The sequence below is a fragment of the Medicago sativa genome, chromosome 2 (genome assembly GCF_051527215.1).
Source record: "Medicago sativa cultivar Bolivia chromosome 2, Bolivia_mono, whole genome shotgun sequence".
Lineage (NCBI taxonomy): Eukaryota > Viridiplantae > Streptophyta > Magnoliopsida > Fabales > Fabaceae > Medicago > Medicago sativa.
This window is the reverse complement of record NC_140750.1, coordinates 15101213-15127145: the sequence shown is the minus strand read 5'-3', so window position 1 is coordinate 15127145 and position 25933 is coordinate 15101213. Positions and strand designations below refer to the sequence as shown.

The 25933-nt window shown below is 33.1% G+C and overlaps 3 protein-coding genes across 40 annotated transcripts; all 3 read left to right on the top strand.

Moving 5' to 3' along the window:
• Positions 1-353: 353 nt before the first annotated feature.
• LOC146944881 (putative galactinol--sucrose galactosyltransferase 1) lies at positions 354-6315 on the top strand. 37 transcript variants are annotated; one of them, XM_085743245.1, is made up of 13 exons: positions 354-592; positions 1005-1131; positions 1231-1276; positions 1391-1526; positions 1883-2853; positions 2951-3361; positions 3461-3804; positions 4016-4096; positions 4361-4591; positions 5068-5121; positions 5213-5264; positions 5584-5651; positions 6091-6315. In XM_085743245.1, exons 6-7 carry the CDS (start codon positions 3015-3017, stop codon positions 3663-3665), a joined length of 552 nt encoding a protein of 183 aa, XP_085599371.1. In that variant the 5' UTR covers positions 354-592; positions 1005-1131; positions 1231-1276; positions 1391-1526; positions 1883-2853; positions 2951-3014; the 3' UTR covers positions 3666-3804; positions 4016-4096; positions 4361-4591; positions 5068-5121; positions 5213-5264; positions 5584-5651; positions 6091-6315. The 37 variants fall into 37 exon arrangements, 25 of the variants coding, with proteins under 25 accessions (XP_085599371.1, XP_085599369.1, XP_085599365.1 ...); XM_085743243.1 differs by having other exon boundaries at positions 5584-5670; XM_085743239.1 differs by having other exon boundaries at positions 5584-5675.
• Positions 6316-11046: 4731 nt separating this feature from the next.
• On the top strand, positions 11047-19923 carry NHX6 (Na+/H+ antiporter 6). Of its 2 annotated transcripts, none has more exons than XM_085743223.1 (22): positions 11047-11359; positions 11449-11500; positions 11579-11638; positions 12144-12168; positions 12269-12354; positions 12487-12598; positions 13663-13725; positions 13876-13895; positions 13986-14080; positions 14263-14291; positions 14390-14421; positions 14522-14569; positions 14678-14738; positions 14821-14918; positions 15002-15077; positions 15186-15205; positions 15662-15759; positions 15896-16005; positions 16608-16712; positions 18375-18475; positions 18621-18700; positions 19406-19923. In XM_085743223.1, exons 1-22 carry the CDS (start codon positions 11173-11175, stop codon positions 19480-19482), a joined length of 1635 nt encoding a protein of 544 aa, XP_085599349.1. In that variant the 5' UTR covers positions 11047-11172; the 3' UTR covers positions 19483-19923. The 2 variants fall into 2 exon arrangements, with proteins under 2 accessions (XP_085599349.1, XP_085599348.1); XM_085743222.1 differs by having other exon boundaries at positions 19403-19923.
• A 549-nt stretch (positions 19924-20472) lies between these two features.
• Positions 20473-25341, top strand: EDE1 (ENDOSPERM DEFECTIVE protein (DUF566)). Its single transcript, XM_085743220.1, has 6 exons — positions 20473-22372; positions 23724-23843; positions 23950-24066; positions 24167-24256; positions 24565-24672; positions 24797-25341. Exons 1-6 carry the CDS (start codon positions 21410-21412, stop codon positions 24881-24883), a joined length of 1485 nt encoding a protein of 494 aa, XP_085599346.1. The 5' UTR covers positions 20473-21409; the 3' UTR covers positions 24884-25341.
• Positions 25342-25933: the final 592 nt, after the last annotated feature.

The following is a 25933-nucleotide window of genomic DNA, read 5'->3' as shown; positions in this document are numbered from 1 at the left end:
AGGTAATCAAGAAATTCAATTTTTATTTATGCCTAACCACACTATTATAAAACTGTATTGGTTTAGAGATGGTCAAAAGCCTAAAAATAAAATATATGAATAAGTACATTGCTTTGATAAAAAGTCAAAAGTGCACTTTTCTGCTTAAGAAAGTGGAAAAGTAGATGGCTTCCCTTCTCCACCGATGTACTTTCCTGCTTAAGAAAGTGCACTTTTCTTACAATCTACTAAACCAAATATGAAAATCAATGTCCGTGGAAATTACCCTTTTGCCCTTAATAAGGGCATTTTCGTCAATTAGTAAATGGACTCCCCTTGCCTATATATATGTGAAAAGAAAAAAAAAACAAAAGAAGGGGGACGAGAGAAACGGGAACGGGAGAGGAAGAAGGGGAGAGGAATTTAAAAACCGCAGAACTCTCTGCCCTCTCTCTTCTCAAACACGCCTCACCCTCTCTTCTCTACTTTCCATCAAATTTCACCAATTTCTTCACCAAACTACACATGCAAATAGGATTTTGTAATCTTCAGCCTAATCTAATGGTCTATCAAGTTCTAATTCTTCATTTCACCCACTCAATTATGATTTATGGTGAGTTTTGTTTGATTGGGTTTTTGTGTTTTTGTTATTGTTAATGAAATTGTTAATTATGTTGTTAATGTTGTTGTTGATTTAATTGATGTTTTTGATTTGATCTTCTGAATTTGTGTTTTTCTTCAGTTGTTTGTGTTTAAAAGTTGTTAATTTTTTATTTAACAATCAAAGTTTGAATTTTTTGTGATTAATTTGTTCTGTGTGTATATGGGTCTATCAAATTTTCATAGATTTTGAAATGAAATTTGAGGGTGGTTTAGTTAAGTATTAAGGTTATGTGATAATCCAGAAAATGTTAAGTGAATCCATGGGTGGTACCTTTCTTTTACATTTTTCTGCTATGGTGTGATTTATAATTTTTGTTCAGTGAAATAATGTCTGATTTATAATTTTTGGTTAATGGAATTAGGTAAGAATAAGCAAAAGAATGTGGGGGTTGAAGGAAGAAACAGAAAAGTACTTCAAGATATCCAAAATCTTGTAATCAACCCAGCAGATCTTGGTGCTAATGCTAATGTCACCAAATGCCTCACAAGGTGCTGATTCCATAACTTTACAATTGAAATTAAATCATTACCTCATGTTGTGTATCTTTATAATTTGCCTGATTTTATTTGTTTTTATTGTTGCTGCAGGGCTCAGTTAGCGGTTCTTGCTCAAGCCGCAGCCGAGAAGAACAAGGTACATTTGTTGTTGTTGCTATCATGTTTACTCTGTTCCATTTTCAAAGGTTGTGTTTCCTTAATACATTGTATCACTAAAATTGTTTTGTTGGAACTCTTTTTGTTGTTGTAGAACTTTGTTCCTGCAACAAGGGTGGAACATGCTTAGAAGCCTGCAGAACCTGAAGTTATTGTTATTAGCTCTGATGAAGAATTTGAGGAAGTGAAGGAGAAACAAGCTGTTAGATGAAGAAAAGTTAGAGAAAATGGTTGGTAGTTATTGAAGTCCTAAATCTCATAAACTTAAGTCCGCTTTTCACAGCTCTGGGTATCATATTGTTAGTTTTTCATTCTGTCTAGCTGCCCATATAGTTGATTTATATGATTGTATGGATTATTTTGAAATTTCAATTATAACCTTTCCACCTCAATGATCCACTCCTTTCTTTATTTTGAAATATTTCTAATGTTTGTGCAATATTCCTTAATTTGATCATTTTTCCTTTGGAACAATTTTTTTACAAGATATGTTATTCAACCCGTCGATTATATATGCTTTAATTTTCATTTAGCAACCATACTTCAAAAATTTAAATATTAATTAGTCACCACTTTATATACACAGGAATCGGTGAATAACTCATTAGCGAACCTGAATATCCATATGTTGATAGCGAAATAAGAAACAAGAACTTAGCATTAGCATTACTGGCAGGATATTATAATTTTGTGAATGGAGAATTCAAGTTGTGGAAGTATAAGATTCGTGTCACTAAACCCGTTACCATCCCTCTAAAAGGCCTTGACATGACTATCTAAATCCTCAAGGAATCAAGCTTTGAACCACTATCTCAACTCTCAAGTGACATAGAAAAACCTTGGTCATCATATATCTTTGTTGCGATTTGTGATTGTGTGTAAATTATTACAGATAAGGTTTTTTATTTGTATTTTTGTTTCTCTTATCAAAAAGCATGAATAATTTTAGGTAACCAATATTTAACAACTTAATATCTAATGGATTATGTGAGATTAGATACTTAGTTTGTAACAGTATTTATTAGCGGATACTCGAAGAACCATAAAGACCATGTTGGGCTCCTATCTATGTTCGCAATCAGTTCACTTTTAAGCGTACCTATTATGGTTTATGAGACTTGATTTCTGTGGATTTGGTAATGTCCCTTTAAGCTATTATGGTATACTGCAGGCAAGAAGGTTTCTACAGGGTTATATTTGTGAGGGATATAGAATGAGAGAAGAAAATAGTTATGTAGTAACCTGCTGGCAGGACAGGTCTTTGTTTTCAACAATAGTGTGGAGAGCTAGGAAGTAGTTAAGACTAATTTTCAAGCAAGAATAAGAAGGGAATATTAGAAAGAATAAAAATATGATATGAAGTGTTTCTGAGAATTATAGCTGGAAAAGTCATATTCACTGACATGGAAAAGTTGGTGTATAGGATATACTCTCTTCACCATGAATTTTGCAGATAAAAGTATACATGGGAGGAGTTTTATAACCACATTGCGAATGATACATGAATACATAGAAGAGGCTATTGGAACCAATATATAAAAAAAAACATGCTATAAAGTATGTTATTTTAGTTTTTTTTATTTTTCAAACTTCTCAACATATTCAGTTCAACAACTAATGATCGTTGCAAATTTTTCGTCTTTTTTGTTTATAGGCATGGGTATGTGTGGCATGCAATAACAGGATATTGGGGTGGTGTTAAACCTGGGATTAGTGGCATGGAACATTATGAGTCAGAGATAGCTTTCCCTATCTCATCTCCTGGAGTCAAGTCCAACCAACCAGATGAAGCTTTAGATACCATTGCAATTAATGGGCTTGGCCTTGTGAATCCTGAGAAAGTTTTTCACTTTTATGATGAACTCCACTCATATCTAGCATCGGTTGGTATTGATGGTGTCAAAGTTGACGTTCAGAATATCTTTGAAACTCTTGGAGCAGGACATGATGGGAGGGTGAAACTTGCAAGGAAATATCATCAGGCATTGGAGGCGTCGATCTCTAGGAACTTTCCTGATAATGGAATCATTTGTTGCATGAGTCACAATACAGACGAATTGTATAGGTAGGATTACTTACAAAAACTCAAGTGAATGTTTTTATGAAATCTACCCTAGATTTATATATAATAAGGACTTTATTTTAATGAATTTACTTGATGCAGTTCAAAGCGTTCGGCTGTTATTAGAGCTTCAGATGATTTGTGGCCAAGAGACCCTGCATCTCACACAATTCACATTGCATCAGTTGCTTACAATACTATTTTCCTTGGTGAATTTATGCAGCCAGATTGGGATATGTTTCATGTAAGGGAACATAGGGAACATGGTGCTATTTGTAGCAAAAGTTTATGCTTCCATTCAAAGTAGATCTTTGGCTGTGATTGCATCAACTTAGGACTCAATCTTGGATCTCTTGTCTGGATTTATACTTTGGTTCACGTCTCATACTATGAGTAAACCAAACTATGATCAATACCTTATTGGCAAGAACCGTATGCAACCTGTGGTAGAAGCTTCCTTCTCTTAGAACACACCTAAGCTAATTTTCATAATATTAATTTGTATGTTACTTCATTTCTCACACATTTTTTTTTGACAAGTTCATTTCTCACACATATTTAGTTTTAGATTGATATCTTATAAAATAAATGCTATTAGGCTCTTTTCAAATGAGTCATCCATTTTAATAACTTTTGGTTTACAAAATATATTTACAGGGGATAGTTGTATTTGCTTCTGTCTTGGCAACTCTTGGATTGCAAATACTATTTGAATCAACAAGGGAAATCATCGTAAAGGTAGAGAAATAAAAGGTATTATATCGAAATGGATTCGTATCCACTTCCACGATGCAGCGCTCCAATAGTTTTTTAACTAGGACAATATACCACTTTGCATGGTAGCCTTTTTTAACACGAATAAGATATTATTGCATCGCTGCATCGTGGGAGAGAATCTGAATCCTATTTAAATACCAGTGTCTAATAGATTCTATAAACTCAAGTGTATTAATGCAAAGACACTACTCAACATTTACCTATTTCAATTTTATTTATTTACAGGCTTAACCTGATAGGGATCCTGTGAAAGAAAAGTGGATGATAGGAATTATGGTGACAGGCACAGTTGTAAAAATTGGGCTCATGACATATTGTTGCAGGTTCAAAAATGAAATAGATAGAGCCTATGCACAAGACCATTTCTTTGATGTCATTACAAACTCAATTGGTCTAGCCACGACAGTGCTAGCCATCAAATTCTACTGGTGGCTTGACCCTCTTGGGGCCATCTTGGTATGTCCTTCTGTTCATAGAGCGCATTCAACTTTTTCACCACAAAAAAACATGGCACATCTAAGTTTAGTTACTTTATTTCTTCCTATTTCACAAGTAATAAGGCAAAGACAAAATTAAATCAAGTTCATCATATTTCTGCAACATAGTCATAGTAGGTTTTTGATGTTTGAATTGGTTCTTGGAATTTCAAATGTCATTCAAAATGAGCTCTCTGTTAACTTCAAAAATTTTAGGCTATGCCATATAATTGAACATGTCACATTAGGCAGTTTTATAGCTGCAGATGCCTATTTGAAATTAATTTATGCAATTTGAAATGACAAGTTTAAGTTGCCATACCACAAAGCCCTTGATTATTTGTTTGAGTTATTGCTTTGAGATCATAACTAATAGGTTGTGTAGTCGTTAGTGTCATATTTGATATTCATACTCTGGTTTCACTTTCCTAATGAATAATGATTATGATGTTGCAGTTTGAAGGTTGCATTAGGATATTGCAAGTCAATGGAGATAAATATGCAGCAAAGGTGATATTTATGAGTTTAGATGTGGTGTTAAAATGTCTGGCTTTGGCTATCTCATCCTCATTTTCCTGATTTCTTTACATCATTTTTTCAGGTTGCAGGATTATATGAGTGGGTTGTGTTATGAGGGCTACTTACATATCCAGGTCAGCTTCTATTATTTTTTGGTTTATTTTGTTGCATTTGGGGCGTACTTTAGGCTATAAAATACAGTGTTATAATCGGTGATTAGAAACTTAATGGTTGAAATTGGCATCACTGTGTAATTAACTATGAAGTTTGTAAAATTCATTTGTTTGATTTTTGAATCACCGATTGTCTTCTAAAGTACACTCAAGCTTTTGAAACTACATCCACCCCGGCATTCATGACTTCATCTGATCAGAGCATTAATGTTAAATGCGTTGAAGTTAAAACTATTTAAAGGATTCTCCAGAGTTGTTATATGTTGTCTGATTTATACAGGATTGCAACATGACAAAGCTTCCTCTCATAATCGAAGGTCCATTTCTGCTACTGCCATATTGTTGCAGGTGATTTTTGTTGGCACGGGTAAGGTAAACTACCATTAAATTTGGTTGGAACATCTGTTGGATATCAAGTGAAGCAGCCATTGAATCATAGGTGCCCTATGACTACGAATTTCTGATAAAACGAAAAATGTTAGTTTTGTGCAAGAATTGGATGTTTATGCTGTCAAAGTTTTATTTGTGTAGAAGTGACTGGTAGGCTAATTTTCATACACCTAGAGTCATTGTGGGATCCTCATCCTGCCATCAATTTTTTTGGATAGTCAAATGTCATCCTGCTGTCAACGATTTTAAACTTATAAAAACTTTTTGCTTTGAACTCTTAATCTCACACACTTCAAGGTCTATATCTTCTACACAATATTTACCTAAGAAAAATAGAATGTTACAAAATGCAAAAGAATTATTACATTACTCACTTGTGTTATTCTTTTTAATGCAGGATCCTTACTCAATTGATATAGGAAGATTTTTCACAGGATATGGAATTTGAGTTATTTCATATGTGGTAGTTGTAAACTATTAGAAAGTTTAAGATGAGGCCTCATGTTGCTTCTTCTTGATGATAATATTTCAAATTTTAACAATACATAGCAAAAATATGTAACAGGTCCCTGTATATATAGCTGATTTCCAGATAACAATCATATTTTTTATTTTATTTTTATTTTAGCACATATACTATTTTAACATGAAATAAAACTAGATATGTTGGAAGTAAAGTTCTGATGTTTTGGTGCATCAGAAAGTCATTACCATTAAACATTGGATAAAAGACAATAATAGATCAGATGTGTTTTGCTACGTCAGTAGGAGTTTGTGAGGACAACATAATTTAAGCTCATAGATGTTAGTATTGCAGGGGGGCAAGAGATCCTCTGCTGCCTGTTTTTCTACTGCAATTGCCTGTTTTTCTTTCTTTTGCAAGGGCGGTAAGGATGAGCGCATAAAATACTGTTCCCTTAATTATACAAGTCACTGCCAATAGTTTTTTCTTTATCTTTTGTATTCATATACAATTCCCTACCATTTGTTTTAAGATGATATAAGATTATTTTTTGTAAGGCCTGACTCAACTAGCAATGTTGATGATTAGGTTGTAAACCTTCATCTAATTCAAATCCTTTTTTTTCTCTCTCTTTTAATCAAACTAACATGGTATTGAGTGTACTTTTATATAGTGTATGTATACAATGTCAAAAAATTTATGTTCGTATGTTACTACTACTGGATTGGACAGGTGAGAGTGGCATTGTAGGCATGGTACTCTCTAACTTGATTATATCATGTTGGAAAAGAAATGCGGGGTCATATTTCTAATTCCAACCATTCAATTATTCAATTTTATATATTTACGGTGAGTTTGAACTTCACTGCTTTAGAAGAAAAAAAAAAAGATGAGGGATTAAAATTTAAAATGAGAAAAATGAATGCAATGATGGCATCGGGATTGGCTTAAAGAAATACAATTCTTTACTATTCTCAATTAATCCGTGCTATCATTTTTGTTTAGATACATGTGTTATCGCATTAGAAAAAGCTGACGGGCACGAATTAATTAATCCAGATTGCTAATAAAATAAATTAATAGTATTTTTCTTTACTTTAAAATAAGTTATGCTACCTTCATTTTTAGATGATATGTAACTAATATTACTACAATTCTTTCCAACGGGGCGGGGACGTGTATCATATTTATCCAACGGGGCGGGGACGGGTATAATATTATCCGTACCCATGGGTATCCATTGACATCCCTAGCCTTTCCTGTAGATCATGTGAAAAGATTTATATACGTTGAAGTTAAAATACAAAATGATATAAATCAGGTAGAGAGGCTTTCAGCTATCTGTCTGATGCAGAAGTTTGTTCACCTGAAAGAACTGGATACTAAATTGCAGTTAATATCTGCCTTTGCTGTAGATCATGTGAAAGGATTTATATACTTTGAAGCTGAAATTCAAAATGATATAAATCAGGTAGCTTTGGTAATAGGGTTTGCCCCTAACCAATTTTTTTAATTATTTTCTTATTTTTATATTTTTAATAAAATTTAATTATTTTCCAATTTTTATATTTTTAACTATTTTTCAATTTTTCCTCCCATATTCAATTGTTTCTACATTGCCGTTGTGGGAGATTAAGGTATCGTTTGACCCGACTTTTTTCAAACTTCTCTACATTTTGAAGGAGAAGTTAGGCCGAATACAATATCAATTAAGTACTTACTAAAAAAAGTACTTTTTTTGAACGCATAAAATTGAATGGAATGAGCTTTGACCAGAAGCTGTTGAATGTTACTTTAAAAAACTACTTCTTGACAATTTATTTCACAAGCACCTCTTTTCAACTCACGCCGGGAACTTTTTCTTTATTTTTTAATATTTTTTTGACAAAACTTTATTTTTTAATATTATATTTCAATATGTTTTTTTCTTCCATTTAACTTTATTTTTTTTAACCGTTCCATTAATTTTTTAAGGAGATTCCATTTAATTTTATTACCTTTTTTTCAAAGGAATTTTATTATCTTTTTATCACTTATATATTTAATTTCAATATCGTTTAATCATCACAATCTCACAAATATTTTTATTCACGCTGTCATTTAATGATCCGAAATATTTATATCTCCTTTCTTCAACCTCGCGAATATATACACACATTAACGTTTAGAGTAATATTTTATGTCCGTCTGTCTGTTTTTTTTGTTACGCTAATGCATATAATTTTTTTAGTGTTGCTTGGTTGAGTGCTACCTCACCAATTTTTTTTAACTATTTTCCAATTTTTATATTTTTAAGAACTTTTAACTATTTTACAATTTTTTATTTTTAACTATTTAAAACTAAGTTGATGGTTCATGGTTTTTAAGGTTTATATTTTGACATATTACAATGATTCACAATTATCCGTCATTTTACCATCTATCCTTTCAATGTAATCTTCCAGAGTGAATATTACTAAGCATATGTGAAGAGACTGAATATTGCTCAGCTGATATTACTTTTTTGACGTCAAAGAGATTTTTTATTTTTTAACGGTCAAATTACTAATAACCAAGTTCCTACACAAGACGCTAAAGAGTTTAATGTGTTTCTTTCGTTCATTTTGTGTCATGTAAATATTGGCGTTAATCCTTTTTTGGTAACTCTATGACAGTAACGCTCACTTTTATAATTTTAACTAATATGTAATTTATGATGTTTTTCTGCTCTTGATAAAGCTTTCATAAATATTTTGATAAAGTTTTATAATTTTTGTGCAATATTCATTAATTTGTTCATTTTTCCTTCGGAACAATTTTTTTTACAAAATACGTTACTGAACCCCATGCTTTAGACCATGCATCACAAATATTTGGATTATGCGACCTTCATTCTCAAATAAGTTTTTTAAAAGTGCCTATAATTCACATGAAAGGACTCGATACTAAATTGCAGTTAATATCTGTCTTTGCTGTAGATCATGTGAAATGATTTATATACGTTGAAACTGAAAGGCAAAATGATATAAATCAAGTAGAGAGGCATTCAACTATCTGTCTGATTCAGAAGTTTGTTCACCTGAAAGGAATAGATACTAAATTGCAGTTACTATCTACCTTTGCTGTAGATCATGTGAAAGGATTTATATACGTGGTACTAAATTGCAGTTAATATCTGCATTTGCTAGGGGTGGCAAAAATACCCATGCCCACGGGTACCCGTGGGTAAAATCTGTCACGGGTAGCTAAACTGGTATCCACGGGTATAATAAACGGGTATTTAACTACCCATTATTATATGGACACAGACACGGATTGGATTGTATCCATACCTACGGGTACCTATACCCGATAATAAATTAAGTAAATTACTAATATATCTTTATATATCATATCTTATTACTTAAAGTTGGTACCTTATTGAAGAAAATTTTACCCCCCACCTAAAAATCCTCAATAATAACCTATTTTTATTTTAAATTTTTTTAATTCATCTTATTAAGTTCACCGTTTCCACTTCATTCACATCATAAAACATATAGATTATATAAGAATCATGAATTTTCTATGAATTATGTATGATTTATGAAATTTTGAGTGGATTATGTATGGATGTTTAAAAGTTGAAGTTTTTTGGTAATTAAAAAAAGTTATCATTTGTACAAAAAAATAAATAAATTCAAAACTCCATGGGTACCCATGGATACCTCAATACCCACGGGTACCCGTATGGTGAGTACCCATGAGGATACGAGGCGGGCACGGGTATCATACTTATCCAACGGGGCGGGGACGTGTATCATATTATCCGTACCCATGGGTATCCATTGACATCCCTAGCCTTTGCTGTAGATAATGTGAAAAGATTTATATACGTTGAAGCTAAAACACAAAATGATATAAATTAGGTAGAGAGGCTTTCAGCTATCTATCTGATGCAGAAGTTTGTTCGCCTGAAAGATCTGGATACTAAATTGCAGTTAATATCTGTCTTTGCTGTAGATCATGTGAAATGATTTATATATGTTGAAGCTGAAAGTCAAAATGATATAAATCAGGCAGCTTTGGTAATAGGGTTTTCATTGGTTTATAGATAGATATCAATTATTACTGGAAAAGTGTTTCTACCGCTGACAAAATATGTTTTCATTTGTTACTTGTGATCAAACCATTTTAAAGATTTAATTTTGTAATCCGTAATGCAAGAGTACTCTAAATATTGTATTATGGTTTATAATTATCTGTCATTTCACAATCTATCCTTCCAATATAATATTTTGTCAAATACGTTACTGAACCCCCGTGCGAAGCACGGGTTTGTAACTAGTTTTCTTACAAAATACAAAATTGGCTCATTTGTTTTTTTGTCGGGGTTCGATCCCTAGACCTTGTATATTTTATGCATTGTTTATACCAACTGAGCTAAGCTCACGAGGACGGCTCATTTGTTTATTTAAGAGGCATACAGCCCTTCAATAGGAAAAAAGGCACATTTGTTATTTTTTTTATCCAAATAACTTATTTATTTATACTAGCAAAACATATAAAAATACACCTATGAACAACTTTTTTTAGGAAATTAAATTACTATCACGATATTTTTTGAGGGAAATTAATTAATTACATCAAGATTATTGACATGTAAAACAAAAATGAAAATAAAGAAATATTTTTTTTAATATTTTTTTACAGATATTTAGAAAATCATTAGACTTTAATAATCACATTTCACAATTAGTCAAAAAAATAAAAAATCACATTTCACAAAGTAACGGATCTTTGGAAGAACATATGAATGGATCACACAGCTTATTAATTCCGATCATCATTATAATTAAGTTAATTTAATAATTAGTAATGATTAAAATAATAGAGAGAGCTATAGAACTAGAGAGTTTCCGTGTTGAAGTTAAAGAAAATTAGAAATTAGAAGCACATTCACATCATCATCGTCAAATACAGAATAATCAAACTAGAAACGCGGAGTAATCTAATCTAATCGAATCAAATCGAGTGGTTCCCGGCGTGAATCGGAAAATGGGCTCGGAGAATGAAATTTCTCCGGCCGACGTGCACAAGGCTCCTCCCGGCAAAGAACAACAAGCCGCCGGAGTCGGAATCCTTCTTCAGATCATGATGTTAGTTTTATCCTTCGTTCTCGGTCACGTTCTCCGTCGCAAGAAGATTTACATCATTCCCGAAGCCAGTGCTTCTCTTCTCATAGGTTCGTTGCTTCAATTTCTTCTTTCATTTCTGTTTTTTCATCACTTTCAATTTCTAACCTAAATTCTCTCTGTTTTCCTCACTTTGTAGGGTTAATTGTTGGTATTTTAGCTAACATTTCAGATACTGAAACTAATATCAGGTTAATTTTCTTTCTTATTTGTTTTCTCTGTTGTGTATATTTTTCTTGTCTAAATTATTGTTTTTCATTTTTACACAGGGCTTGGTTCAATTTTCATGAGGAGTTTTTTTTCTTGTTCCTGTTACCTCCGATCATATTATATCCTTATCAACACTTGTTTTCATCATTATTATCTACTATATTGAGTTTTTATTATTTAGTTTATGATTAAACCATCAAATTCGTCATTCATCCCGACTTTCCGGATGTTGTCAAACAGGTCTCTGAAATTATAAATATCTCAAAGGGGTTCCCAGCTCCGTCAATTTTACTCATATTAGTCCTCCGGAGAGTACATTAGGGACCAAATTGATAGTAAGTAGTTAAACACAGACCAAATTGTTAGTATGTTGTTAAAATTAAAATACAGGAATCTAATAATTGATAGTAAGTGGTTAAATATGGAGACCAACTTGACAGTTTAATGGAGCCAGTCCGCGAAAGACTTTTTGAAATACTCATAATCTCAGGGTACTATTGGAGCGCACCCTACAAAGTTAGGGGCTAATTTGATGGTTTACTCTTTAATTTATGCATACTGGTTGGTTAGCTTATGCATGCATTTATTTTATCATGTGTTTGTTTCCTTGATTCCTATGTTTACTCAGTCTGGTTTCAGTCTTGCACCTGTAAGTCCCTCTATAGTTTTTTATCTTTTGTAGAGTTGTAGTTTTTTTTGTTCTTTTAGACACGCCTTGTTTGACTTTGTGGTAATGTGGGTTTTTGCAGAAACCTTTTTTCTCAAATTTTGGTGCAATTGTCACATTTGCTATATTTGGTACCTTTCTAGCTTCATTTGTTACGGGTGCCTTGGTGTAAGTTTTCTTTTCCACTCCTCTTTTTTTAAGTGTCTATTTTAACACTTAGGATGCATAACACATAACGGTGGTATGGTTTATTAGGTTTTTTCAATCCAGTGCTTATGGTTTATGTCATATGTTCTGCAGTTATCTTGGTGGGTTGGTCTTCCTCATGTATAGACTACCTTTTGTTGAGTGCATGATGTTTGGTGCTCTGATATCAGCAACTGATCCCGTTACTGTTTTGTCCATATTCCAGGTGATTTACCACTTTTTCTGTATTATAATTCATCCATTTATATCTACCCTGTTAGTCCACACACATGTTGATGTTTAGGCTTCCTAGGTTACAATTAATAATTCTCATGAACCAATATACATGTTTAAAACATAGGATGTGGAGGGTTAATGCTTAATAGGCAGGACTCATTCCCTTTACAAAATCTATATGTGCTTGTTTGTGGCCCATGCTTCAGCTGCTATGTATTTCGCACAGTTGAACATCGAGATTAGGTGATCGTAAGATTTTCTAATATGACAAGTAAATGACAAAAATATTGTTCCAGAACATAGTTTTGTAATGTTACTAATGCACGTGACTAGGGAAATGATGTAAAGCCTTGGTTGGCAAACTCAAGATTTTCAAAACTCTAATCGGCTATACTCATGATCTTTGAAGTACCAACATAGATATAATGCAGACATGCCAACATGGGCTACGTCTAAAGTATACGACATGACATAACTGTTAGGCCTCTTTAAAGAATATTTACAAGAGGATAGGAAGAAATTAATGTGAGCAGTAGACAGTTAATTATTTTATTAGCAGTTACTAGAAGGAGTTAATGTGCAGTAGGCAGTTCCTCTTATAAAGAATATTTACAAGAGGCCTAACACACACACACACACATAGAAAAATAGAGAGTGCATCGCCGAGAACATGATAATACTTGTGTGGGTTACAAGATGGTGGTGGTGCTTCCCTAACATTTTTTCTTAGCACGTCTTTCTTGTCCATGGTAATTTGGAGTACTACAAAAATAGGACAACCTGGTGCTTTAAACTTCCTGCTATGGCAAGGTCCTACTAGGAATGGTCGAACATAGTATGGATATATGATATATTGTACGCAGCCTTACCTTCCATTTGCAAGAGGTTGATTTAAATATTCAAATTCAACCCCGTGGCCTATTGGTCACTTGACAGCAAATCCAATGATTGCGTCAAGGCCCCACTTCAATTCTGAGTGTTGTGTTTATGGTAAATATATAGCATCTGGTTCACTTGATTCTGAAATTTGAAATTAACCTGCCCTCTTTGCAGGAGCTGGGCACAGATGTCAATCTGTATGCCTTGGTTTTTGGAGAATCTGTTTTGAATGATGCAGTAAGTTTCTTTGCTACAGTCTTTCTTTTTATCGTTTGAGTTCAGACGGGATTTGAAGATCGATGGTGCTAAGGCTGATCTTATTCTTTATATTTCCCCATTGTATATATTATTTCTTTTGTCCTGACCTCCCTCTTGCACTATGGGCAGATGGCAATTTCTTTGTACAGGTACCTAAACTTCTGAAGTATCTTATGCTTATCTGAAGTAGCCATAATTGAATGAAGTTCTCACTTTTAACCCAAGCACTTGTTTCACAGGACAATGTCATTGGTTAAAAATAATCCATCTGGACAAAATTTCTTCATGGTGGTTGTTAGATTTTTGGAGACTTTTGTTGGGTCTTTGTCTGCAGGTCAGTCTTTAGCTATGTTCTGCTTTGGCTGTACTAGGGTGAAGGAGGGGAGAGCCTCTCTGAAGAACTTGTTTATTTTATGAACTTAAAGTCTTGGATACAATTGTGTATTGTCATGAATTATTATTTATATTTTCCGTATTCCTAAAGTTATAATTGTGATTCTTTTGGTGTCTCTGCAGGTGTTGGAGTTGGGTTTACATCTGCTTTGATATCCTTTAAAATTCACTCTTGTCCTACATATCTGCAATATACTTCTTTAGAAATTTAAAAACCAAGAATTTTTTGTAAAACCTTGACTGCCGGAACCTATTTAAGTATGCAGGCTTGGATATTGACAAGTAAGTATCAAATATCAGTTTTCTTTCAGATATTTATTGTTTGATGATTCTCATTACATGTGAAAAATACTAATCAGAAGAATTTTATTATTCTATCCAGCCTTCAGAACTTGGAGAGCTGTCTTTTTGTTCTCTTCCCATATTTCTCGTAAGAAATCTTCACCTTCACGGACCATTTCTTGATCAATTTTTCACAAAGTTTTCTTATTTTCTTCCACTCATGGTGCAGATCAGTGTAAACTATTTAATTTTTCAGGTACATGCTGGCTGAAGGCCTTGGTCTGTCTGGTATTGTATCAATATTATTCACAGGAATTGTAAGTGCATATGACATTTTTCCTGGGTTATTTCATTTCTGTATCAAAACATTGTGGTGACTATTTTGGTGTTTTGTTTTAGGTCATGAAGCACTATGCATATTCAAATTTGTCACAAAGTTCTCAAAGATTTGTCTCTGCTTTTTTTGAGTTGATATCATCATTAGCAGAAACATTTATGTAAGGATGATTTCTTTTACAGTATTTTCCCGTGTTCAAACATTACCTCTAAATGATGTGTGGACACCTTTTGTCTCTTACAGATTTATATACATGGGCTTTGACATTGCTATGGAACAACATAGCTGGTCGCACGTTGGATTTATATTCTTCTCCGTTGTATCCTTTCTTCTTCTCCCATAATATTCAAGCGTTGTGATTTCTATTAGCTAAGCATTTCAGGTTCTTCTTAGTGCTTTTTCCTTAACTCGGTGATAATCACTTCAGATATTCATTGTAATTGCAAGGTATTTGTACTGATTGCTATCATTAAGTCTTTAATTAAAGTGACATGTTTATTTCAGGCTTTTTGGATAAAGATAAGCATGTGTTCCCGCGGTCTCAATTATAAGCAAAACTAACTAACCACACACACATTAAGAATTATAGTTAACCTCATTTTTTTTTTTTTGGATGTAATCAAAAAACTAATTGCATTTCACAAATTATCCTTTCTTTTCATTTAATTTTGTTTTGAGAATTTGTTTGATTAAAGGGTATTTTAAGAATATTAGTAATTAAATAAGGTGAAAGTACCTCAAAAAAAAGGTCAAAGTAGTTCAACTTTGCTTATAATTTGGACCACCAAATATGACTTCTTTTTTGCTTATACTTGAGACCAGAGTTAAACTTGACAATTTTATGCTTTGCTTTGACATTTCACTTGAAAGTTGACAACAAGATTCTTGGGTGATTTCATGCAGAGCCGCGAATGTCTTCTCTTGTGCTTACCTGGTCAATCTGGTCAGACCTGCTCATCGAAAGATACCTCCAAAACACCAAAAGGCACTTTGGTATAGTGGTAAGGAATCAATCAACACAATTCATTGACTTTACCATGTGAAGTTTGATTAGTTCTGCTAATGAAAGAAACTGCTTCTTTCCTATGTCTTTTTCTTTATTCTTTTCTAAATTTTGCACTTTGTGGACGTGAACAGGACTTCGAGGGGCAATGGCCTTTGCCCTTGCTCTACAATCAGTTCATGATCTTCCTGAAGGACATGGACAAACCATCTTCACTGCAACTACAGCAATAGTTGTTTTGACGGTAGGAACACTTTTGCTGTCTCTTTAATTAAACTAATCAGTAAAAAAAATGAGGGTATTGTAATGGACATGGCCACGCTGTACATTGTGTGTAAATTGTGAGTTTTGTTTTGATTCACATTGTGCCAACACGTGTTAAAGCCGTGTCTTGTGAATATGAATATATTGAGATAGATAAGTGGACATACAAGGAAATATGGGATCATGAGTGGATTTGTTCAGAAGAAGGTTGGATTAGAACCTATTGGAAAAATGAGGCAGTGGAAGAAATCAACAACATATTCCAACTTAAGATCTAAAACATTTTTTTACCTCTATTTGAGAACCTTACAAAGAGTGCAATATCTCCTAATTTTAAGCAACGAGCTCATGAGATCGCAGGCTACTTGAGTTCTGGTATGATTATAATAAAATACCATTTGGGGATTTCAGATGACAGAGAGAGACTTGGGTTTGTATACAGTGATTTAATTATAAATGAAGGAAATTATTTATATGTTGTGAAAGAATATAAAAGTGCTATTTATTAATTGGGTAAACATTTCATTTAATCACCATTGCTGATCTAGGATATCAATATGAAAATTTATTTATCTGTTTCAGGTATTGCTGATTGGTGGTTCAACAGGTACCATGCTGGAAGCTCTAGATGTCGTAGGCGGTGATACTCACAGCGATAGCTCTTTGGCTTCAGTTGGTCCCATTACAGTAAGTTTTGCAAGAAATGACAATTATGACCTACTTTTGTTTATTTTTGGGTATTCTATCTCCATAGCCGACCCCACTTAGTGGGATAAGGCTTGGTGGTTGTTGTTGTTGATGATGATGATGATTTTTACATTGAAATTGCATTTGGAAGCGACACCCATCTTTAATGTTTTTGGAAGATAAATTGCCAAATACAAATATGATCTGGGCTTGCTCCAAGATGCTATATGTCATATTCATTTTATACAATGTAACTTTTCTTGTTAAAGAGATATTGATATTGATGTCATTATTGGTTGAAAGACCTGAAAAACTAAAAAATATGTGTTGTCTTTTATTGAAGTAAAAAAACTAGGCCCTGTTTATTTTGTGATGACATTTTCTATTTTTATTTTCCAAAATATGTGTTCATTTTAGTTTGCTAATAAGATGTGAGATTCTTGAAGTGAACCATTGTGATGGAGAGAAGATTAAATGCTAGTTAGGAATGATGCATTTTCTTGTTTCCAAAAAATACACACAATTGTTCCCTTCAATACTCTATTATCTATTTGTTTTAGAAAATGAAAATAAAAAACGTCTCACAAAGTAATTGAGGCCTTAGAGCTCATTTAGTCTATTTTCAAATTTTCATATTTTGTTTTCAATAAAATACACATGTTCGTACATGTGTAGTCAAAGAAATGATATCCAAAATTGGGATTAGTGGTGCGAGAAGCAATAACATATTTGGAAATGGTGAAAACAAATTTGTAGCATTTTCACCATCTCCAAATATGATACTTCTTGACTATGTATATCATCTCACTTTGTATATTATCTTCTTTATTATGTGTGCAATAATATGTGTATATTATTGAAAACAGAAAATGAAAATTATAAAACAAAGTAAACAGGCCCTTACAGTGCTGGTATTCCATTTAATTTATTCTACTCTTATTTTATTTGAAGCATTGTTATGCATGTTTTTTTTTAAACTGGGAAACATCTGTAGTAACTCAGTAGTATTATAATTTAATTGTGAACTCTGTCCTCATGCACAATTCATTTTGGTTTTGTCACTTAAGTGATACTCTTGGCTCATCTTGTGCGCTGACTTAGCACATAAGATAAGTTTCTTTTGCTTTCTTAAACAATGGGAGCATGCAATAAAGGTTGTATAGAAATAGTATTTCCTTTCGTGTGCAAAAATGATTTTTTTTTATACGAATAATTGGGCTAAGATTTGTGCAGAAAAAGGTTGAAGCATGTGATTGAGCTTGTTGTTATGTTTTTGAATTGCATTTAAAAAATTGTTTTTAACCATTCAATTAAATTAACATTCAAAAAGTCCAAACCTGTGAAGTAGAGGTTGATGACTGCCCCCTGGCTAAAATAGAATTCTAAGTATGTGATATAATTTTCCCATGCTCACCTGATACTCGGATAAACATACTTCAACAACCAATGCGGCATTGTGATTTTAAATTTTAAGAACCCATGTTCTGTTATAAGTTTTTGTTCTCGAATGGCTTTGTTTACTTTCGCTTTGAAAACCTCAATTTTTACAGTCCCATTGATTCTGATTCCTGACAATGGATAATATATTTAACTTGATGAATCTACTTTATGTGTCTCTTGTCCGTTTCTATTTCATCTAATATTTTCTGTTTCCTTTGCAAGAATTACGGGGAGAACAATGGTTATATTGCTCCTTCATACGAGGACCAATCATCGTCATCTGGGAACAAAATAAAGATGAAGCTAAAAGAATTCCACAAGAGGTATAATTAAACTACTACATTGTTATGTATACATAGGCGCGCATACACTTTCTTGAAATGTATCAATCATATAAATTATTGCAGTGCTATTATGTTCTGGTAATGACGTTTCCAATGCTAATTTCTCTTCACTTCTTTGTTGCAGTGCCGCATCTTTTACGGCATTAGATAGAAATTATCTCACCCCGTTCTTTACAAGCCATAACGGAGATGAGGATGAAGAAGGCAAGTTTGACTGTTTAAAATTGTCTCATTTCATTGATGAATTTATTAAATGGATGGGTATAGAGTATTGATATCTGTCCTATTTTTTCTTTTAACCTAAATTGGTTTTATCTTGAGTAATTTTTTTCCAATAAGCACAATAATCAATTGTCATGTTATGTTTCCATCTTACTAAATTTGTATAATGGTCACTCTCAAACTTATGAGCTACCCAATTTTGGAATCAGATATTTCTTGGACTTCTTTTCGTTTTAAATTTTTATTTTTTTTAAATATTTTTCATTAAACAAGGCTTTTATAAAGTTCAAGGGTCAAGTCTTATTAAAAATTTTGAGATAGGGTTTTTGACCATATTGTTGTTTTTAAGTATTCATGATCATGACCTTTTAGGGCGTATCCATGAAAATCTGTAGTTTTATTCTGTGACACTTTTGGAAGTATTGTCTTGAGTCTTTTGAACGTAAAACTTCTTAGACACATTATACATACATATGCATCAATCTTATTAATTGTTCATCGTTAGCTTGCAATTTTCATGGACTATTAGTTGCATTTCTGCTAATTATTTTCTATTTATGGTCTTGGATGTATTATACTTGAATATATCTTTGAATTTTTTTTTCTTGATTCTATTTGGTTGTGTGACTGGATTAATTTTGTTTTGACATTGTATTTCCACTTTGTTTTTCTTGTTCTTAACAGCCGAGCCTTTTACTTCTGCGAGATCTTTTACTTCTTCAAGATCAGGATTTCACGGCCAGAGCCCTTATGCATCGCCATGATTCTTTCAAACAACACAACACTCTCAAAATCTCCTCTGTACATATCAACCATGCAATTTATAATAGAGTAGGAATTGGCATAATACAAGAATCAAATTTATCTCCTACACCAAGTTATTGAGATCTTAAGTCTTACTGGGTTGGACAAGGACACTTCGTTGCAAAATTGGCTTTCTGTGCAAGTTGATGACTGTATGCCCCTGCCATGTGAGATGGAGGTTCACAATTTGGAACTGACTACACATTTATTTTTATGTATACGCTTTTACAGGTTTCTCACCTAGGTGTAGTTCTAGTGAGTTCTGAAATTTAGTTTTACTTCACCATTGTGACAATGAATACAGTTATGTAGTATGGATGAGATTTCTCTCTGCATTAAGTTATTCGCTGACTGGAAGTAGTTTGTACGCTCCACACATTACTGAATACATGATTTTTTTTTTATCAAATTTAAATTTTTCATGGCGTTGTTTGGCACTTTCAGGTTTGCTTTATAGTGCCTTTGGATAAATTTATAAGTAATTTTGATGTTGTAAACTTGATTTTTATTTTTTAAAAGTAAAAGGTTTTGTGTCGCAGAAGCAACCCCTTGTTCCCCAAAAAATTAAAGGTTCATTTTGCTAACACAAATCCCTTTACTTTTAAAAATTAAAATCAATTTTACAAAATCAGAACTGTGTGACCCAGCAATGATTAGAAGACCCCAAAATTATTTATTTAAGATGGCTTTTCTTTGGTGAACTTTTTTTTGTTGTCATTTCTTTGATGAGCTTATAACGGGCGTATCTACTTTCTTATATTTAGTGTTTATGACTCAAATTTATTTTTGCTAAAAGAAACTAAAAAAATCTAAATTATTCTTCAAAAAAAAAAAATCTAAATTATTCTTTGAATGAAGGAAATGTTTTGTTAATTTTTTGGTCCCTGAACTAATCTGAAAAGTTTAAATAGATTATTTAATTAAAAACATTTGTAATTGAATTTTTTAAATAATTTATAATTAAGTTTATGAACTACACAATACCTCTTGAGTTTAAAGACGGTGGACCGTCGGTTCATGAACACATTCAAAGTAGGACAAGACTTTTACATAACATTACAACTGTTGTCTGGTAAAAAAAAAACATTACAACTGTTTTCGGTTTTTCTTTGGCGCAATGACAATTTTGGTCTATTTACTTTCACGCTCAAAAAATTTCTCCCTCCATTTTAAAATGACTCAATTTTGGTCCCTCTATGATATTTTTGAACTTAAAGATGAAGATATATCATATTTATATTGAAGTTTTCAAGTTTTTTGGTAATTTTGATCATTTCATAATCATCAAGTCTAATGACATATCATTTAATTAAAGTATTTCACATCACCGTTTATGGGTAAAAATATGAGAAAGGAATCAAAATCAGTATTTTCATGGATCGTCAGTGTAAAGTTTGTTTTAAACCGACACTTGACGACCTTTAAACGTATCTGTTAGAATTTTTGCAATCACGGTTTTAATTTTTTTTTCCACTTCATTCTCATCTCAAAATCAATTCCTCGTCCAAATAAACATATGTACCATTATTATTTTTGAAAGATATGTAGCATTATTAATTCTTTCAAAATAAAAAATGTAGCATTATTTATTAGTCACGTCATGGATGTGACGATAACGACGAGAGCGCAGTGTAACAATGTCATGTCACACAACTAAAACTAAAATAATCCCGTTTGTGATATGCTTGCTTATTATTTATCGATTTTTGAAATCAGAAAATAACCGTTGCAACGTAAACCCACACACTCTCCAAACAAACATCACAAACAACAAACATCATTACCCAAAACCTCAACGGCCATTTTTTTCTTTCCATTCTTCTTCTTCCTCATCTTTCTGTCACTCAAATTCTTTCTTTCAACTTCAACTTTCTACAACCAAACACGATGCAAGAAACCAACGCCGTCAATGTTTCCGACAACCCTACTCCCCCTCCACCGCCTCCGCCGCCACCAACAAACAACCGCCGCCCAAGAACCCGTGAAGTCAGCTCCAGATTCATGACCCCCTCTGCCTCCACCACTCATCGACGCCAACAACGTGACGATTCCGACGACGAAAATTCCGAATCTTCATTTCCAATTGGTTATTCTTTTCAGAAAAAACAATTACAACAAAGAGCTATTAAACTTTTCAAAGAATCTACAAATAATAGGGTTTTCGAAAATACCCCAAACCCTAATTCTCATTCTCATTCTCATCACCCTCCTAAGTCAACAACTTCAAGAATTGAAAGAATCAATTCTACTTCCACTCCTTGTGCTTCAAGACCTGATACTCCAACAATTTCTGTTTCGTCGAGATACAGACACACACCAAATCATCACCAACAACACCATAGGTCTATTAGCAATTCACGTTCTTCAGCTGCTACGAAATTGGTTCAGTCTAGTGTCAATTCATTGTCAAGAGGAAATTCAATTTCTTCGAATTCACACTCACATGATGATATTGGTATTAGTTGTAGTACACAATCACTTCCTGAACTGCGTTCCGAGAGTGATAGTGATAGGGAGGTTTTAATAATACAGCAGCAATCTAATGTGAACAATGGATCCGTGGCTGAAAAGATTGGTAATAACAATTTGTCGCGTTCGGTTAGTTTGAGTTCTTCTGGGATTGATCATTTGTTGGTAAGAGGGTCTGAGAGGCAACATGCTTCTGTTTCAAAGCCGCCGGTGGCTCCACAATTTGCGAAACCTGTGGTGGATACGAGGAAAGGGAAGAAAGGGTCTAGTCATCAGGAAGATGTGCATTCACTTAGAATGTTTTATAATCGGTATCTGCAATGGAGATTTGCCAATGCGAGAGCGGTCAATGCGATGAAAGTTCAGCAAAAAGAATGCGAGGTCTGTTGTTTAGATTTTATTTCCTGGTTATTGACAAGTAACAACTGTATAGTAGTAGTGCTACTGCTTAGTCTTACTCATTTGTATAGCCGCTTGAAAATACCATGAAAAGTATATTTAAAATATAGTTAGATAGATAGTTATAGGAGTCTGTGGAAACAATTCTCTGCTGAATTGTGTGGTTGTGTTGCTGGCTGTTATTTGATAAGAGATAGGGGCCGATGCGAAGTCATGTGGTATTATTTAATGATTGTTTAATTATATGAAGGATTACGGAAGACTATAAAATTCATGCCAATTGCCAACTTAGTTGCCCCGTTAGAAAGATACTTCACAACCAAAATGTTAACAATCACATTCAAGCAGCAGATAAGCTAAAAACATAACCATAGACTCGTGAAATTATTGTTAAACAACCAGAAAATTGGTTCTTGGGATCGGATATACAACTCTACCTCTAATAGGTACTAAATGATGGAATTGGAGATTAGAGAAGGCCACAAATTGAGGCAATATCTTATGTCCCTAACTATTAGTACTGTTACTTGGAAATTGGTAGACATGGTTGTGTCAAAGTTGTGCCAAGTTGCAAACTATACAGTAGTTATGTAAGAATTAGGATCAATCACTCCCTCAATGTAACAATAAAAATGCAAGGGGTACTTCTGTGATAAATGGCATGTGCAAGAAATTATTTAAAAGGTTGTGTTGACAGCTCCTTATAACAGTGCCTCACAAAAGATGCATAATTTGAATTTGGAGTTGTATTCATTTTCTAAATTGCTTTGATAACAATTATCTGACCAGACAGTTCATAATCTTACTTAATTCCATTTATTCCTCTTGTTGAGTTAAGGGAGTGCGAGTCTTGATTTATAAGAAGGGGGGGTCTCTATTACAATGCATAAGCAACTTGGATGAAATGCAGAGACCTGAATTTTAATAAAATTTTGCTGATTAAAAAAAAAAAAACTTGGATGAAATGCTAAAATGACATTTGAGTATAATAAGTATCACATCACATCTTAATCTCCACTCAAAAGCAGTTCTAAACTAAGTTATTTAGTTTTGACTTGAATGTAATGACTATGACATCACATCTTCATTTATATTGGTCATCACGGTCTAGTTTATTTCAAATTATACTCCAGTAAGGTTTAAGTGGCTTTTTTGGATAAGTACCAAACTTAGGTTCAAATGTGTCATTGTGCTTTCGCTATTCAAAACTTTCGTTTGCATGTTTACATTCACTTTCACTTGGTTCTGACACGGTTTAAAATCTGGGACTATACAATTTAACCACCTAATGCTCTTCTTGTCACTTTTTGTTTCTTTTCTTCTATCCTTGCAGAAAGCACTATTTTCTCGTGCAATGAAAATATCAGAAATGCGCGATTCTGTGCACAGGAAACGCTTAGAACTTGAGCTTCTGCGGAGATCGAAGACCCTATCAATAGTTCTTGAAGCTCAAGTACGCACACCAATGATTTTGAATGCTTCTTTTATATTTTGTAAATTCACACTAATATATGTATCAGTAATAAGTAATTTGTATATTGTTTTGGATGCAATTACAGATTCCATATCTGGATGAGTGGTCTGCTATGGAAGAAAATTATTCTGTTTCTATCAATGAAGCAATTCAGGCTCTGTTGAATGCCTCAGTACGACTTCCAACTGGTGGGAATGTCAGGGTATGATTAAAACTCCAACTGGCACTATTTCCTTTCTTCCATACTTATTCATTGGGATAGTGCGACAATTTCTAATTCATTAAAATGTCTAATGCCACAGGTTGATGTAAGAGAGGTGGGGGAATCTCTGAATTCAGCGCTAAAGGTGATGGAGACAATTATTTCCAATACCCAAAGATTAATGCCAAAGGTTAGACAAATGAAAGAAATCTTTTTAATTATTTAGAACTGCATTTATTTCGCTTCAAACCATCAGTTTGGTATTCCATGGTCCAACACTGCAGTCTTGAGGTTATATGAAACTTGGATTGGATTATAATGTTTTGGTTATAAATCTTCCTCACCCCTACTATGTTTTTTGGTCAGTTTTGTTTACATAACTTTCTCTAAGAGCAAAAGGTGAAGAAACACATTAAGACATCCTATAACATTCATAATGTGTGGAAAATAGATTTACTTTATTTTCTGCACTAATAAAAGTTTTTTCAAAAACACCAGGCAGAAGAAACAGATACTTCTATTTCTGAATTAGCCAGAGTTGTTGGAGGAGAAAGAGCTCTTATTGAAGAGTGCGGAGGTTTATTGTCGAAGACACATAAGTCACAGGTTTGTGTTGCACACGATCCATCCATGGTTACTGTAGAGAATGACTGAATTCCAGTTTTATGTAGAATGCTTGCTTATCTCCAGCACTTCATAATATTAATCAGGAAAGTGCTATATTTTTCAGGTGGAGGAGTGTAGCTTAAGGGCCCAACTAATTCAACTACATTCAATTTGCCATACAAATAAGAATAATGAAATAACAAGCAACTGATGATTCAATTGCAACTGTGGAGATACCACACATTTGATTCTGTTGATAGGTTGTTGAACATCAACAGTACAAGACCTGCAGATTCATTTTTCTTTCACATTCTTTATCCATTTATTGAGAAAAAGGGGAGAGAGGATCATGATTGACCAATATGCAATTTTTTTGTTTTTTGCTATCTCAGGAAGTTGCATTCTGTATTCTTATCAGTGTAGGACTGAGCCTATTTAGTATTTAGCATGGTCTCTCTCTCTCTCTCTCCCTGTTTCACTCACCGGATGTCAATAGAAAAAAGGAATAGGACACTTTGTCCTTGCATGATGAAATGTTTGCTTCAAATAGGGACAAATTTGGCAGTGAACCTTTTGAACTTTCATTTTTGTGATTATTTTCTCATGTATGTAAAAATATATATTCATACAATAAATTGAAATCTGAAATTTTCTAACAACTGGACCAAATATGCTGTTCTTGCAAATAACGTATGACCCAAAAAATACACGGCAAGAAGCAAAATCTAAGTCTAACTGACCAATTTAGAGGTTCTATTGATAACTTGCAATATCTAATTATTTTGTTTGTTAAAAAAAATAGTTTTACATGTTCGTGAAATTTCGTTGGGAAGCTTTGTACTGTATTGCATTTTTTTTTTTAACAAAATATGGAAAATGCGTGGTATGTCGCACCATTTAGCATTACTCACAAAATATATAGCAGTTTTGTAAAAATTTAGTGAGCAAATAATATTAACATTAACATAAAGTGAAAAAAGAGAGTGACAAAAATTTTACGATAGTTATTTTGAAAATGTACGGTTGTTTTTTTTTTTTTTCAGGAGTTAAAATAAAATATATTATCAACGAAAAAATGTTTTCCAACGTAAGATATGTCAAAGTATAACACAAGAGTTTTAACCTGTGTTTTACAAATCCCATGTTAAATTGAAAAGTCAGACGAGTTTACGTTTTTAAGTAGTAAATTCGTGTTAAATGGGTGGTAAAAACATTTTTTTGCCGAAATTGGACTCAAAACCTAGTTAACACGTTGTAAATG